The sequence below is a fragment of the Lepus europaeus genome, chromosome 5 (assembly GCF_033115175.1).
Source record: "Lepus europaeus isolate LE1 chromosome 5, mLepTim1.pri, whole genome shotgun sequence".
In the NCBI taxonomy this organism is placed as follows: Eukaryota; Metazoa; Chordata; class Mammalia; order Lagomorpha; family Leporidae; genus Lepus; species Lepus europaeus.
The window spans coordinates 42,670,935-42,687,408 of NC_084831.1; the positions used below are offsets into that span (position 1 = coordinate 42,670,935).

General features: G+C 47.2%; 1 protein-coding gene across 1 annotated transcript in view; it reads left to right on the top strand.

Moving 5' to 3' along the window:
- The first annotated feature begins 10,406 nt into the window (after positions 1 to 10,406).
- The window catches only part of RNF11 (ring finger protein 11), a 46,066-nt gene continuing 39,998 nt past the window's right edge, over positions 10,407 to 16,474 (top strand). The window contains exon 1 of the mRNA XM_062191299.1: positions 10,407 to 10,663. Within this exon, the coding sequence (XP_062047283.1) occupies positions 10,541 to 10,663 (123 nt within the window). The 5' untranslated portion in view covers positions 10,407 to 10,540. The remainder of the gene's footprint in view (positions 10,664 to 16,474) is intronic.

The window sequence follows — 16,474 nt, forward strand, 5'->3', positions numbered from 1 at the left end:
CCTTTCTCTCTGTCTCTCTCTCCCTATCCACTCTGCCTGTCCAAAAAAAAAATTATTTGAAAAGCAGAGTGACAGAAAAAAGAGTTCTTCGATTGGGTGGTTCACTCCCCAGATGACCACACGGGCCATCCTCTGCTGCCTTCCCAGGTGCAAGAAGCACCCAGGACTTGAACCAGAGCTCTGATACAGGGTGCTGGTACTGCAGGCAGCAACTTAAACTGCTGCATCACAATGCTGGCCCCTACATATGTTTTTCTCTCTTAAATGCCCTTGTCCTACAAATCTTCTCCCTTTAAAACCCAGTTGAATTGTCTTTGCTTAGAGTTCAAAGTACGATGTTTGGTCCAGCTGGGTCAAATCCAGGTTTACTGAAAATGTGCCCTTGGGCAAGTTACCTAAACTCTTAAGTTTTCTCACTAATAAAATCCTATTTCATGGGATTAGTCTGAGACATCAATAATACCTGAAAAATACTGACAGTAATGTCAGGCATCTACTTAAAGCTCAATGAATGTTAGCTCTGGTTTAAAATAATAATAAATAAATAGATGAAAATGTCCTGTTTTCTGAAAAGCTTTTCTCATTTCTCCAAGGAAAATTAATCTATTATACTGTAATGCATTTGTAGTGTTATATTGATTATGACATTTACTTTCACATCTCTTTGCTTTCCACAATTTCTGGCAGATATAATGTGTACAAAAAATTTTTTTAAAGATATATTTATTTCAAATGCAGAGTTACAGAGAGGAAAAGAGAGAGAGAAAGAGAGATATCTTTCCATCCGCTGGTTCACTCCCCAAATGGCTGCAACAGCCAAGGCTGGGCCAATCTGAAGCCAGGAGCCAGGAGCTTCTTCTAGGTTTCCTATGTGGGTGCAGGGGCCCAAAGATTTGGATCATCTTCTGTTGCTTTCCCAGGCCATAGCAGAGAGCTGGCTTGGAAGTGAAGCAGCCGGGACTCGAACTGGTGAGCATATTAGATGCTGAAGCTACAGGTGGCAGCTTTACCAGCTATGCTACAGTGCTAGCCCCTTCATATTATTTTTTAAATGAAGTAATATTTACCCTTGAAGTCTTTTTTTCTAAAAAAAGATTATTTATTTGAAAGTCAGAGTTACACAGAGAAAGGAGAGGCAGAGAGAGACAGAGAAGTCTTCCATCTGCTGGTTCACTCTCCAATTGGTCGCAACTGCCAGAGCTGCGCTGATCTGAAGCCAGGAGCCAGGAGCTTCTTTCTGGTCTCCCATGTGGGTGCAGGAACCCAAGGTCTTGGGCCATCTTCTACTGCCATAGCAGAGAGCTGAATCAGAAGAAGAGCAGCCGGGACTTGAACTGGCGCCCATATGGGATGCCAACACTACAGGCAACAGCTTTACTCTCTACGCCACAGCACCATCCCCCGCCCCAAAGTTTTTTAAAACATAGCTTCTTTTCTTTTTTTTTTTTTTTTTTTTTTTTGGACAGGCAGAGTTAGACAGTGAGAGAGAGAGAAAGACAGAGAGAAAGGTCTTCCTTCCGTTGGTTCACCCCCCAAGTGGCCGCTACAGCCAGCGTGCTATGCCAATCTGAAGCCAGGAGCCAGGCACTTCCTCCTGATCTCCCATGCGGTACAGGGCCCAAGCACTTGGGCCATCCTCCACTGCCTTCCTGGGCCACAGCAGAGAGCTGGACTGGAAGAGGAGCAACTGGGACAGAATCCAGCACCCCAGCCGGGACTAGAACCTGGGGTGCCGGCGCCGCGGGGGAGGATTAGCCAAGTGAGCTGCGGCGCCAGCCTAAAACATAGTTTCAAAACTACTAGACACAGATTCAAATTCTGCATCAGCTACCCACTAGTTATGTGCTCTTGGATGGCTAACAAAACCTGTCTGGAACTTCATTTTCATTTTGATAAAAAGGATAATGTCACTTACCTGATTGAGGATCTAGTGATAATTTTGTCATCAGTGTCTCTCATGTTCTGCAGATACAGCCTGAGACATTTGGCCAGGGATGGAAATCTCTACAAACTGGCCTTTTCTACATTTCTAACTTCATCTCTCCCATCCTCTCCCTCTTTTTCAAAAGATGGATTTATTTATTTATTTATTTATTTGAGAGGTAGAATGACAGAGAGAGGGGAAGAGAGCAAAAGAGAGAGAGAGAGAGCACTTCCATCTGCTGATCCACTTCCCAAATGGCAGCAACCTGGCACTGGGCCAGACCAAAGCCAGGAGCCTAGAACTCCATCCAGGTCTCCCACATGACACAGGCCCAAACACTTGGGCTATCTTCTGCTGCTTTCCCAGGCACATTAGCAGGAAGCTGGATTGGAAGTGGAGCAGTGAGCTCATATGGGATATGGATATTACAGACGAAAGCTTAACCTGCTGTGCCACAATGCCAGCCCAACCCCTCCTTCCCTCTTGAACTTGCTACTTCAACAGTTCTGAGATGACTACAATTTCCTAAACTTTACAGACCTTTGAGTGTTTGTATGTACAAAGGAGTTTCAATTTTCACAGAAATGGAAATGAAAGATAGTGCAAAGTCTTCATGAATTTTTTTTAAAAGACAGAGAAATATCTTCTATCCATTGGTTTGTTACCCAAATGCCTGCAAGAGTTGGGGCAGGGCCAGGCTGAAGGTAGGAGCAAAGCACTCTATTCTGGTCTCTCACATGGGTGGCAGGGACCCAAGTATAGGAGCCATCATCCGCTTCCTCCTCGAGTGTATGCTAGCAGGAAGCTGTATTGAAAGCAGAGGAGTTGGGGCCATCGCTGTGGCGCAGTGGGTTAACGCCCTGGCCTGAAGTGTCGGCATCCCATATGGGCACGGGTTCAAGTCCTGGCTGCTCCACTTCCCATCCAGCTCTCTGCTATGGCCTGGGAAAGCAGTAGAAGATGGCCCAAGTCCTTGGGCCCCTGCACCCACGTGGGAGACCCGGAAGAAGATCCTGGCTCCTGGCTCCTGGCAGTTCTGGCCATTGCGGCCAATTGGGGAGTGAACCATCAGTTGGAAGACCTCTTTCTCTCTGCTGCCTTTCCACTCTGTGTAACTCTGCCTTTCAAATAAAATAAATCTTAAAAAAAAAAAAAAAAAAAAAAAAAAAGCAGAGGAGTCAGGACTTGAACCAAGCACTCTAACATGTGATATAAGCATTCCAAGCAGTCCCTCAACCTGCTGTGCCACAATACTTACTCTTCCATGAACTTTTCTGTAGCTCCTATATACTATTCATTCTGCATGGAGTGTCCCTCCCTTCTTTTCTACTTATTCAGCTCTCATTCATCTTCAAAACTCATTGAAATATTTGAGAACCTGATTATACTGGTATATGTTCTATGTGCTGTGAAAAACAGCCTCACCTGTCTATTCAAAAGATGGACCTGGACTCAGGACTCAGCGGTGAAAGAGAGACTTTATGAATAGTCTGGCAAGATCAGGCATCTGGTAGGTACGCAGGCATCCTCGGGGCAGTTTACAACAAGCAATTTATTCTCTAAGATGCAGGTCCCGCCCCCAGTTGACTGAGTACTATTGGGTTACAATCATCCCGGCATTTGCTTCAGCTGTTTTTGGCCGCGCCTAACATCCTGTTTGCCTAAGAACTTTCCAGATGCATGTAACCTAGCTGTTATGCTAGCTAGCTACGTATAACTTTGCACAAATCTGCAAGCTGTTATGCTAGTTACTTGTCTACTCAGAGCTAAACACCTTGCTTTGAAAATGAGCCAAAGGTCTTTAATTCTCACTTGTGCCTCCAGTTATCCAACAATGTCTAGATGCCATCTGAAGTGGTCCAAACTTCCTCAACTACAGTCTGCATTGTAACTAAAAAACCAGAGCTGTAAAATCCCTTTACCCAACTAGGTTAACACTACAAAAGCTAGGGAAATAGTTCTAGAGAGAGCCCAACAGTCAAAAAGTATCAAAGTTATCCACTGCTATGAAACTAACTACCCCAAAGCTTACTGTTGGCTTAGGCCAACAAGCATTTTATTATATGGCACAGTTTTGTGAGTCAAGAGTTCAGTCAGACCTGGGCTAGTCACTTTTTCTGCTCCAGCTGAGGTCAATGGGGGTCACCCAATGGTATTCATCTGGCTTCACTCGCCTGCCCTGAGTCCTGGTAGGAAGGACTGCAAAGCTGAGTTTTGGGGGAGCCTTCCTCCCTCCCCATGTAGTTTCACTGTGTTCTCCCTAGCAGAGTAAATGGTAGCTCAGGACTCCAAGAGATGGTGTTCAGGAAGTAGACGTTACCAGTCTATTATTTACTTGGAAAGTAGTACAGTGTCATTTCTATAGCATTCTTTTGTCAAAGATTTATTTCTTTATTTGGAAGGCAGAGTTAGAGGCAGAGGCAGAGAGAGAGAGAGAAGAATGAGGCCTTCTATCTGCTGGTTCACTCCCCAGATGGCCAGCTAGAGCGGGCTAATCCAAAGCCAGGAGCCACGAGATTCTTCCAGGCCTCCCAAGTGGGTGCAGGCCATCTTCCACTGCTTTCCCGGGCCACAGCAGAGAGCTAGATCCGAAGTGGAGCAACCGAGACTCAAACCATTGCCCATATGGGATGCTGGCACCACAGGTGGCGGCTTTACCCTCTGTGCCACAGTGCTGGCTTCCTCTATAGCATTTTATTGGTCAAAGCACTCACAGAGCCCATCCAGACTCAAGGGAAATAGACAGAGACCCCACCTGTCAATGGTAGGAATATCAAAGAATTTCCAGCCATCTTTAGTCTGCCACAGATTTAGAATGCCCTCTGGCCATAGATTATTTACATTCCTTCCATATGCAAAGACACATCTTCAAAGAACCTACCAGCACAACTCATCCCATGACACCATCAGACTCAGGATCCATATCTATCATCTTATCATCTAAATGGGTGTGGATGTAGTTCCTAGGGTGTAGCTTCTTGAGTATCCTTCCTTTCAGCCTGGAGACCTGTGAACTCAAGAGATAGTTTTCAGCCCCTTACACACTCATCTACAGTGGTGAGACAGGCTTAAGATAACTGCAATAGACACTCCTATTCAACAAGGGTGGTGACGGAGAACAAAGGCACACAGCAGTCACTGGTGCCTAGAAATTCTAAAATCCAGCAAGGCACGTGTTGCTGGTTTCTTAATAAAGACTTAGTCCTTCTCCATCAAAATGATTGTCTGCGACTTTTGATTCTGCCCTCACTCATCCCTCCTTTTCCCTATGAGTCCATTTTTGTAGTTGAATACTTTCCTCAGCCTGCTTCCTGCTCAAAGGAGGTTGGAAGTCCAGAGATTTCTTTCTATTTTGGATTGTCTTTGTCAGTTTGGGACCAAACTAATGCAATATTTTAAAAATTGGGGAGTTTCCTATGTATCAAGTTATACTCCACTCTGTTAGCAAAAAGCCACACCCACAGATCTGTTCAGATAGCCTTTCTCTACCTCGGGTGCCCTGTGAAGTTCTGGGGAAGCACACCCAGGATTATGAGAAACTGTTTGGCAGAGAGGCCCTATGAGATCTGCCACGTGGGTGCAGGCACCCAAGCACTTGGGCCATCTTCTACTGCTTTTCCCAGGCTATTAGCAAGGAACTGGATTGGAAGTGGGACTCGAACCGGCCCCCATATGAGATGCTGGTATTGCACATGGCAGCTTTACCCATTATGCCACAACAAAAATCCCTAGATTTTTTTTCTATTTTTAAATTTTTATAATGCTTACTTGTTAAAACTTTCCAGCTCCCTACTAATGCACCTAGGAAGGCAACGGAAGACGGCCCAAGTGCTTGGATTCCTGCCACACACATGGGAGACCCCTGGCGACGGCCTTGTCCAGCCCTTGCCGTTGAGCCTATTTGGGGAGTGAACCAGCAGATGGAAGATCTCTTTGTCTCTCTCTCTCTCTCTCTCTCTCTCTCTCTGTAACTCTGACTTTCAAATAAATAAGTAAAAAGAATCTTTTTAAAAAATGAGTGAAAAAAACCAGATACTTTTAAATTAAAAACAAAGACATAAACACACACATTAGCCTAGGCCTTCACATAGTCAGGCTCATCTACGTCAGCATTCTACCTCCACATTTTGTCGCTCTGGGCGGGCTTTGGGGCAGTAATACACTTGCAGCTGTCATCTCCTCCAGGAACAACATCTTCTGGTCTCCTGAAAGCCTGGCCTGAGGTTTGTGCCACTACTTTCAGAACTATGTCCATGGTGGCTTGCTTGCTTTGTTTCTTTTTGTCATCACAGACTGTCTTAGAGGCAGCCAATGCACCATAAACAGCCCTCTCTAGCAATGAAAACCTTTTGGGGTTGGAGTCCTGTTTTCAAACTTTTAAGGAGCTCATTGAAGTCTCTAAGAGCTTCTGCTAAACCCTTCCCCAGGAAGCTTCCTGGGGTTTTCTTCTCCATTGCTTCCTTTGTCTTTTGCCTCTTCTTCAGCTATGTGTTACTGTTCCAGTCCCAACAACTCCTCTAAACCACTTCCTCAGAAGCCACTCAGGAGCTCCTCAGTGTCATCCTCACCCACACCCAGGTTAAAGTTGTTTGAACTCTCAGCCCAGGCCTGATTGATTTTTGCCACCTCCTCATCACTGGTAATCGCTGTGACGTCACGAACGGGCCTCCTGAGTGTCTTCTTCCTGGTGGCATCCATACACGCCTCGGTGATACCACCTCAAGCCCCAGCAAGTTTCTTGATACAGTTATAGATGTTATTATTATTATTATTATTATTATTTTGACAGGCAGAGTGGACAGTGAGAGAGAGAGAGAAAGGTCTTCCTTTTCCGTTGGTTCACCCTCCAATGGCCGCCGTGGCCGGCAGCACTGCGGCTGGCGCACCACGCTGATCCAAAGCCAGGAGCCAGGTGCTTCTCCTTGTCTCCTATGCGGGTGCAGGGCCCAAGGACTTGGGCCATCCTCCACTGCACTCCCGGGCCACAGCAGAGAGCTGGCCTGGAAGAGGGGCAACCGGGACAGAATTCGGCACCCTGACTGGTACTAGAACCCGGTGTGCCGGTGCCACAGGCAGAGGATTAGCCTATTGAGCCGCGGTGCCGGCCCAGTCATAGATGTTAAAATCCTTCCAGAATTGCGTCAGTGACTTACTCAGTTGCAGCAATGTCTGGGCAAAGATCCTCTTCAGGTGGTAGCCCATAAAAGCTGTGATACAGTGGCAGTGTTCAAATTAAATATATATATTTAAAAAGACTTCTTACTTAGTTGAAAGGCAGAATCAGAGAAAAGGGGAGAGAGAGAGAGAGAGAGAGAGAGAGAGAGAGAGAGAGAGAGAGAGATACTGATCTTCCATCCACTGATTCACTCCCCAAATGGCCACAAGGACCAGGGTGTTAACCCACTGCACCACAGTGCTGGCCCCAAGGGAACAGGTATTTCAATGTTGTCTCTTTTTTTTTTTTGACAGGCAGAGTAGACAGTGAGAGAGAGACAGAGAGAAAGGTCTTCCTTTTGCCGTTGGTTCACCCTCCAATGGCCGCCGCGGTAGCGCGCTGCGGCCGGCGCACCGCGCTGTTCCGATGGCAGGAGCCAGGTGCTTCTCCTGGTCTCCCATGGGGTGCAGAGCCCAAGCACTTGGGCCATCCTCCACTGCACTCCCTGGCCACAGCAGAGAGCTGGCCTGGAAGAGGGGCAACCGGGACAGGATCGGTGCCCTGACCGGGACTAGAACCCGGTGTGCCGGCGCCGCAAGGCGGAGGATTAGCCTGTTGAGCCACGGCGCCGGCCTCAATGTTGTCTCTTAACTTGGGCAGTAGCACTGGCCTCAGAGGAACATGCAACAGTCACTCTTTCACCAGACACAGGTGTCCGAAGCAGAGATGGTTATATATATATACACACACACACATATACATATATATATACACACACGCATGGGAGCAAAAATACGAAAACAGTAGAATAAGGATAAAGATCTGAATTTATTTCTGCTAATTTTCTGTTCACCTGTTCTCCGTCAATAAGGAGGAAGAATCCAATCCACTACTGGGCCTCAAATATTTCTCTCATCATCTGGAAAATGCCTATTAGTTTTAGACTCAGAAACCTTATCATTTCTTTTCATATGGTACTACGGGACAATGCTATATACCTGTGGGGAAAAAGTATGAAAAATAAAATTTTTAAGAAAAAAATATATGGGGCCAGTGCTGTGGTGTTAGCGGCTAAAGCCACTGCCTGCAGTGCCGACATCCCATATAGGTGTTGGTTCAAGTCCTGGCTGCTCCACTTCTGATCCAGCTCTCTGCTATGGCCTGGGATAGCAGTAGCAAATGGCCCAAGTGCTTGGGCCCCTGCACCTGCGTGGGAAACCCAGAAGAGGCTGCTGGCTCCTGGCTTCAGATCTGTGCAGCTCTAGCCATTGCGGCCAACTGGGGAGTGAATCATCGATGGAATTCCTCTCTCTCTCTGACTCTCCTCTCTCTGTGTAACTCTTTCAAGCAGAGTGAGTTATCTGTTTACTTCCCGACTGGACTTTGGGCTCCATAATTAGCAAACCGGTGTGATAGTTTCCCTAGTACTTAGGATTGGGTCTAGCACAAAATAAATAAATAAAATAAATCAGCAAATGGTGGATAACATAAAAAGAGTCCAGATCCTCTTCTTGTTGAGTGAATGATGCTCAGGAGAACCACGCTCATCGTTCTTGTTTCCCTCCTTGCACACCTTGTTTGAGCTGTTCATTCACTCAAGCAAGGAGCAGGCTACGCTTCCTTAGGCAGAGCGCTGGGGCTTGCACAGAGGAGGGGCAGATGATTCAGCGTGGTCAACTGTGACAGAGAAAAGCTCAGGGTCTAAAAGCCCAGAGGAGGTGAAACCCAGAGTGGACTCAGGAGAGGCTTTCCAGGGGAAATGAAGTTGAGTCCTGGGAGTCAAGTGGGAATAATGATTAGCCCGGTGAGAGGCAGAAGGTCAGAAGCGGGGAGAAGTAGGTTTTTTGCCAGAGAAACAATATGGGCAAAAACCTCAGCTAGAGGCAACAGTCTCTGAGGTATCCAGAAGTACCTTTGGGGACCAGCGCCATGATGTAGAAGGTTAAGCCTCTGCCTTCAGTGTCGGCATCCCTTATGGGCGCCGGTTAGAGTCTGGGTTGCTATGATCCAGCTCCCTGCTAATGCTCCTGGGCAGGCAGCAGAAGATGCCCCCAAGTCCTTGGGTCCTTGTACCCACGTGGGAGACCTGGAAAAAGCTCCTGGCTCCTGGCTTTGGCCTGGCCCAGCCCAGGCTGTTGTGGCCATCTGGGGAGTGAATCAGCAGATGGAAGCTCTCTCTCTCTTTCTGCCTCTCTCTCTCTCTGTAACTATGCCTTTCAAATAGATAAATTTTTTAAAGTACTTTGGAAAGCTTGGAATTTACAATTTCTGAAGGATGGGACTATGCTTGGCGAGGCAGTCGGATTTGAAAGTCATTCATTTAAAGATTGCTTTAAGGACAATATTAGGAACCCTTTGGAGGTTTTAAACAGGAGAATGACTTCACTCTATTTACATTTTAAAAAGATAAGTCTTTCAACTGTGCAAATAATGGATTGGATGGGGGGCGGCAATAATGAATACAAGAACAGCTGAGTCTATTGCAGGAGCCTGGGCAAGAGATGACCATGGTGGTTGGGAGTGTAAGGAAATGGAACATTCTGGGAAAAGAAATGGGAGAAGGAGCTCTCTGGCTGTGATGCAGGACAGGAAAGTGACTGAGATCGGGAGGGTTCATTACTGAGACAGGAAAAGTGGGAAGCCCTTTAACATGTTAACGACGGTACGGTGATCCATCCACTCAGATAAGGTTTATAAACAGATCCCTTAGCAGAGGGTGGTGAGAACACTGTCAGAAGAGTGTACAGGTAAGAGCTGCGACGTCGACGGCGCGGGAGCCGCGTCCGCAGGGGAGCGCGGGAAACCAGAGGCTTCCGAGCGAGCGGGGCGAGGAGCCAAACTGTCAGGGACAGAAGCAGAAGCTGACGCAGCCCCAGGAACAGCTGCTGGAGGAGGGCGGGGCCAGCCGCGCCGCTAGAGCCGCCTTCGCCGGCTGGCGCCGGGGGCGGGACCAGGGCACGCACGGCGGGATGACGCAGGGCCCCGGCCGGCCTCGTTCTGGCCGCCGCCGCCGCGCTGAGGCGGACTAGGATGAGGCCCGCGGCCGCGGCGCGGTTGTCGGCGGGGGCAGCAGCAGCAGCTGAGGCAGCAGCTGAGGCAGCCGCGACGGCCGCGCCCCCCCCTCCTGACCTGGATTAAGCCCAGCAGCCCCGTGGCCGCCGCCGCCCCGCGGGGGGGCGGGGTGGGGAAGTGCTTCGTCTCCCCGCCCCCCCCGCGTCGCGGCTTCGCCCGAGGCAACCGTCGCGACCCCAGCGGAGCCCGCGGCCCAGCCCTGAGCCCCCACCCCCGGGGCCTGGCATGAGCTGCCCCTCGGCGGCGCCGGGGGGCGGGGGAGCCGCCGCCGCCTGAGCTCCGGCCTGCCGCTCGACCCCACCTCGCCGACCGAGGCTGACCGCGGAGCGTGCGAACCACCCCGCCACTGCTTTCTTCCCACCCCGGATCGCACACACCCGCCCCGGAAGATGGGGAACTGCCTCAAGTCCCCCACCTCGGATGACATCTCTCTGCTTCACGAGTCTCAGTCCGACCGCGCTAGCTTTGGCGAGGGGACGGAGCCGGATCAGGAGCCGCCGCCGCCATATCAGGTAGGGGAGGGTGTGTGTTGGGGAGGAGGGGTGCGAGGACTTGCAGCTCTGGCGGAGATCGAGGGGGCTTCTCGGCCGTCTCTGCCCCTGGCCCCGCGGAGGCCTGCCCAGGGGGCGTTGACCCCCGTAGGGCTGGCTGAGGGCTTCTCCCAGTCCGAGAATAGAGGTGCTCCTTCCCCTCCCCTCGGGCGTGCCGTGCACAGTACTCCCTGTCCTTGAGTTCTGGGATGAGGGGTATGGGATCGTAGCCCCTTGGCCAGTGTCTGGTGGTTCGCTTGTGAACTTTGGGAGTGACATTATTTTCCTGCCTTTATGTCTACATCGTATGATTTTCTCATCGCACCGCCAGCTGGATTATGGGTCGGGGAGAAGTGGCTGCCCCCACCCACTCCATTTATATTTTCATGTGATTCCCCCCCCCCCCCCGTCTTTGTTAATTGGATCTGGTAGGTGTTCATTTCTTAACTTAAGAGCCGGCTCTCCAAGTGGCGGTTTGAGCCCCAGCGACTATTATAAATTTGTTTATACACACACACACACACATTTTTACCCCCTCCGCCTTTGCTCCACCCTTATGACATACCTTTTAAATGTGCTGACTTAATAAAACTTGATTATCTTGAACTTTGAAAACCTTGAAACCTGACTTGGGAATTGCCTTGCGTTACATATGGTCCTCCTTATATCAAAGACTCCTAAATAGGTTTCATTGCTTTTTGTACAACCATTAGTCTCAGTTGTGTTACAGAATTAGTGAGGAGGTTAAGAGCTCTGGAAAACTCAATAGATATGCACATGTTATAATTCATGATACATCCAAAAACTTTTCTTCTGTTTTTTCAGGTTTAAATGATACTGAGTAAAAACTTTTTTTTTTTTCCAGAAAGGTTTGAATGGTAGTCCTTAATGTTTTTTCCTGAAGGGAGTTTAGCTTTCTAATTGGGCAGTCGCCTTTGTTGTTTCATGTGATGACATCATTATCTAGTGTTTTCTTTTGTCATACCTGTGTGAACCAGTGTCTCATCACACCAGAAAAACCTGATCACATACATATGCTAATTTTCTGACTAAAACCCTGTGGGGGCCTTTCATGGATACTAGTGAAGTCCAGTCTTCCTGGTGGTGTACAGAAACCCTCATGACACCTCTTACATTCTGTATTCCAGACTGTCAAATATTAGCTGTTCACACCTCTGCCTTTGCTCCAGTTGCTCTCTTCTTGGAGCCCTTCCCCCAAGGTTGGCCAGGTGGACATCTAATCCACTTTAAGGACTCAGCTGTCAGATCTGAAGTTGTGCAGTTCCTTTCTTTCCTCCCCATCCCTCATCTGCATCCAAGGGAATGAACCAAGACCTATAACACTTCAGTGTTACATCTTTGTGTAGGTGGATGTATATCTCACCCTGAGGTGTTCCCTCCTCCCTAAATTTACATCGCATGAGGTAGGGACTATGTGATTCCAGTTTGCTGTTATATCCATTTACACACTTGGTATCTCTTAGACTGTGTAAATTGTCATAGGGGTGGTAGTCTTTTTAAATCCAAGCTGAATCTGAATGTTGGTCCAAGTATTTTTGAAGCAAGTAAACAGTTTATGTTTCATTCTTTGTCCTCTGCCCCCATATAGACGATGTAACAAATCTGCTTATTTTAGTTTCATGAACAATTTTTTAGGCAAATTTTTTTATTTCAAAATCTGCTGTGCTCCCTAATCCCTTTCCAAGCAAACTGAATTATTTTTGACTTGTTGCTATCTTTCTCCTATCTTGATAATTGTAGTGTTAAATAGCTTTAGAATTTATGGGAAGTATATTTGCCCTTTCCAAAAGGACTAGATGGTAATGAGAGCTTTTTGGTATCATGAGCGTTTTTTTGGAAAGGTGTCATTTTTGACAGTGGATGTTTTTGTGGTTGCCCTTTCCTGAAGTGAATGACCCATATACTGTTGTAAATTTAGTATCATTTGGAAGAAAATAATTACTTTAAAAGATGGAAACAAAAAACTTAAAATTGTCCACCTAAAGAAAGATTTTTTGGAACAGTTATTTTAAGTGATCTCAAAAACATCAATCCAAGGTAAATGATTTGTAATATTTTCATTTGATAAAAGTTACTTTTTTCAAGAGACAGTATGTAATTAAAATAAGGGCTGTAGGAATATTGGCTCATTGCTTCAGACTCAGATACAATGGGATTTTGAAAAAGGAATAGCTGATTACACAGGTAATAGAACATGTGAGGTTGTTTTTGTGTTTATGTTGTGCAGTGTACATATATGCCAAGAGCCTCTGTAAAGTAGGTTCTAGTTGTTTTCTACTAACAAAATCTGACAGATTTGTTTATATATTTGTTTAAAAGTTAGCCCTGTACAATTCTGATCAAAGTTGATAGCAAGTGTACATGTCTCTCCTGGGTTTCTTTTTTCTTTATTTGTTTGAAAGGCAGAGTTACAAAGAGGCAGAGGCAGAGAGGCAGAGAAGTGTTCTATCTACTGGTTCACTCTCCAAATGGCCTGGACAGCTGGAGCTGGGCCATTCTGAAGCCGAGAGCCAGGAGCTTCTTCCAGGTTTCCTACATGGGACTTGGACCATCTTTGCTGGTTTCCCAGGAGCATTAGCAGGAAGCTGGACTGGAAGTGGAGCAGCCAGGGCACTGGTGCTGCCAACTTAACCTGCTATACCACAGTGCCAGCCCTGCTTCTGGGCGTCTTTAGTAAGTCTCCTAACTGGTCTCCCTGCTTTTACCCTTGCCCTCCCTGTAGCCTGTCTGCAACATGGCAGCCATAGTGATTCAGGTAAAACAGATTATGACACACTGCTCAGCCCTCTGTGGGTCTCTATTTCATTCTAAGTAAAAAACAAATTCCTTGCAGTCTCCCATAAACCCTACATAATCTTTTTTTTTTTAAAGATTTATTTTTGTGTATTTATTTATTTGAGAGGTAGATTTACAGACAGTGAGAGGGAGAGACAGAGAGAAAGATCTTCCATCTGCTGGTTAACTCCCCAAATGGCCGCAACAGCCTGAGCTGAGCCCATCCGAAGCCAGGAGCTTCTTCCAGGTCTCCCAAGTTGGTGAGGGGCCCAAGTGCCTGGGCCATCTTCTACTGCTTTCCCAGGCCATAGCAGAGAGCTGGATCCAAAGAGGAGCAGCCAGGACTAGAACCAGCACCATATGGGGTGTGGGCCCCTACATAATCCTTACCCCCTGTCTCCACACACACCTCTTGTGACACCTTGTATTTGTACTTTTCTACCCCCTGCTGGCTCCTTCTAGTCTCACTGGCCCCTTAGCTGTTCCTAGGATAATCCAGGATCTTTGCCCTGTTCATTCCTTTGCCTGGAATACTCCTCCATAGTTACCAGCATGGCTGACTGACTCCCTCACTTCCTTCAGGTCTTTACCCAAATGCCACCTTCTAAACCCTCTGACTGCCCTTTTTAAAAATGCAACCTGCTTCAGCATCCTAAAACTCTCTCTTATCCTGTTCTATTACTTTCCACATAATATTTATCACTTTCTAACGCTTAGGTTGTTATCTGTTTCCTCCTGCCAGGTGGAAAGAAGGTGTTTTTACGATTGGTGTTTTTTTTTTTTTTTCTAAAGATTTATTTATTTATTTGAAAGTCAGAGTTACACAGAGACTGAGAGGCAGAGTGAGAGAGAAAGAGAGAATTCTTCCATCCGATGGTGCACTCCCTAATTGGCCACAACAGCCGGAGCTGCGCCGATCCAAAGCCAGGAGCTTCTTCCGGGTCTCCCACATGGGCACAGGGGCCCAAGGACTTGGACCATCTTCTACTGCTTTCCCAGGCCATAGCAGAGAGCTGGATGGGAAATGGAGCAGCTGGGGCTTGAACCGGCGCCCATATGGGATGCTGGCACTGCAGGTTGCGGCTTTTCCCGCTACACCACAGTGCCTGCCCCCAGTTGGTGTTTCTGAAGTATATGGAACAATATCTAGCACATTTCAGGCACTTGGTAATTTGGTTAAATGAATGGATTTCATTTAAATGAATTAATATGTTTCTTTTGAGGCAGTTGCAGTTGAATATCTTAGAATAGTGTAGAGAGGGTAAAGATTAGTCTAGATTTAAAAAGTCAGATTCCAATATGGAGTTAGTTTACAGTTGTTTATCTTGTATATGTCACCTCAGCATATTTGTTTTGGGGCAACTGTTGTAGCACAGTGGGTTAACTGCCACCTGCAATACAGGCATCCTATATGGGCACCCGGAAGAAGCTCCTCGCTCCTGGCTTCAACCTGGCCCAGCCTTGGCTGTTGCCCTCATATGGGGAGTGAACCAGTGGATAGAATATCTCTCTCTCTCTGCATCTCTCCCTCACTGAAACTCTGACTTTCAAATAAATAAATCTTTAAAAAAAGAAAGATATTTCTTTTATGATAAAGTACTTCAGTCCCTATCCTTAAAATATTGCAGGGAAGAGGTGTTTTTCTTGAATTATAAGTTCGGAAAAAAATTTGGTACACCTACCCAGTTTTTGTTTTTATTTTTTTCTTTTTTAAAAGATTTTATTTCTTAAAAAAAAAAAAAAAAGGTTTATTTGAAAGTCAAAGTTACACACAGAGAGAGAAGGAGAGGGAGAGAGAGATCTTCCATCCACCGGTTCACTCCCCAGTTGGCCGGAGCTGCGCCGATCTGAAGCCAGGAGCCAGGAGCTTCTTCCAGGTCTCCCACATGGGTTCAGGGGCCCAAGGACTTGGGCCATCTTCTACTGCTCTCCCAGACCACAGCAGAGAGCTGGATCAGAAGTGGAGCAGCTGGGACTCGAACTGGTGCCCATATGGGATGCCGGCACTGGAGGCAGTGGCTTTACCAACTACACCACAGTGCTGGCTCCAAGATTTTATTTATTTCAAAGGCAGAGGTAGATTGGGGTGGGGATGAGAGAGAGAATCTCCCATCTGCTGGTTCCTTTCCCAAAAGGCCCCAACAGCCAGCACTGGGCCAGGCTAAAGCCAGGAGTCAGAAGCTTCCTCCAGGTCTCCCATATGGGTGGCAGGGGCCCAAGGACTTGGGCCATCTTCGCTGCTTTTCCAGGTATATTAGCAAGGAGCTGGATCAGAAGTGGAGCAGCCAGGACTCAAACCAGTGCCCACATGGAATGCCAGTCCCCCCCCCCTTTGTATTTTAAATTAATTTATTTCAAAGAGTTTATAGAGAGATAGGGAGAGACAGAGATATCTTCCTCCCGTTGGTTCATTCCCCAGATAGCCACAACAGCCAGGGCTGGGCCAGGCCAAGCCAGGAGCCTCTTCTGGGTTTCCCAAGTAAGTTCAGTGGCCCAAGCACTTGGTCCAGTTCTTCACTGCTTTTCCTGGGCCATCAGCTTGGTGCTGGATCATAAGTGGAACAGCTAGACTTGAACTGGTGCTTATATGGGATACTGTTGTTGCAGGCAGCAGCTTTACCTGCCATACCAACGATACCTGCCCAGCACACCTACCCAGTTCTCTTTTTCCTGAATGCTTAAAAGAGTATGAAGGAATTCATCCATGGCAGTCTTAGTGGAAGGGCAGTGAGAGGGATGCTAACTCATGAAAGGCAGGGAATGAAGTTTCATCAGGACGGGACCATTTAGACAGCCCATTTCTGAGAGATTTGTGTCAACAGCTTGAAATACCACTCTGAGCACTTTCAGAACCCTGTTTGTCTTGTGCTAATTTGGGGGTGGCATTCTATTAAAGGAACTTGATATTCATTGAACAACAAACCACTTTATAGTTTTTGTATCTAGTTATGATAGAGATTTCTCAGTTGTGCAGAAGTTATATAGTAGTTTGAGATT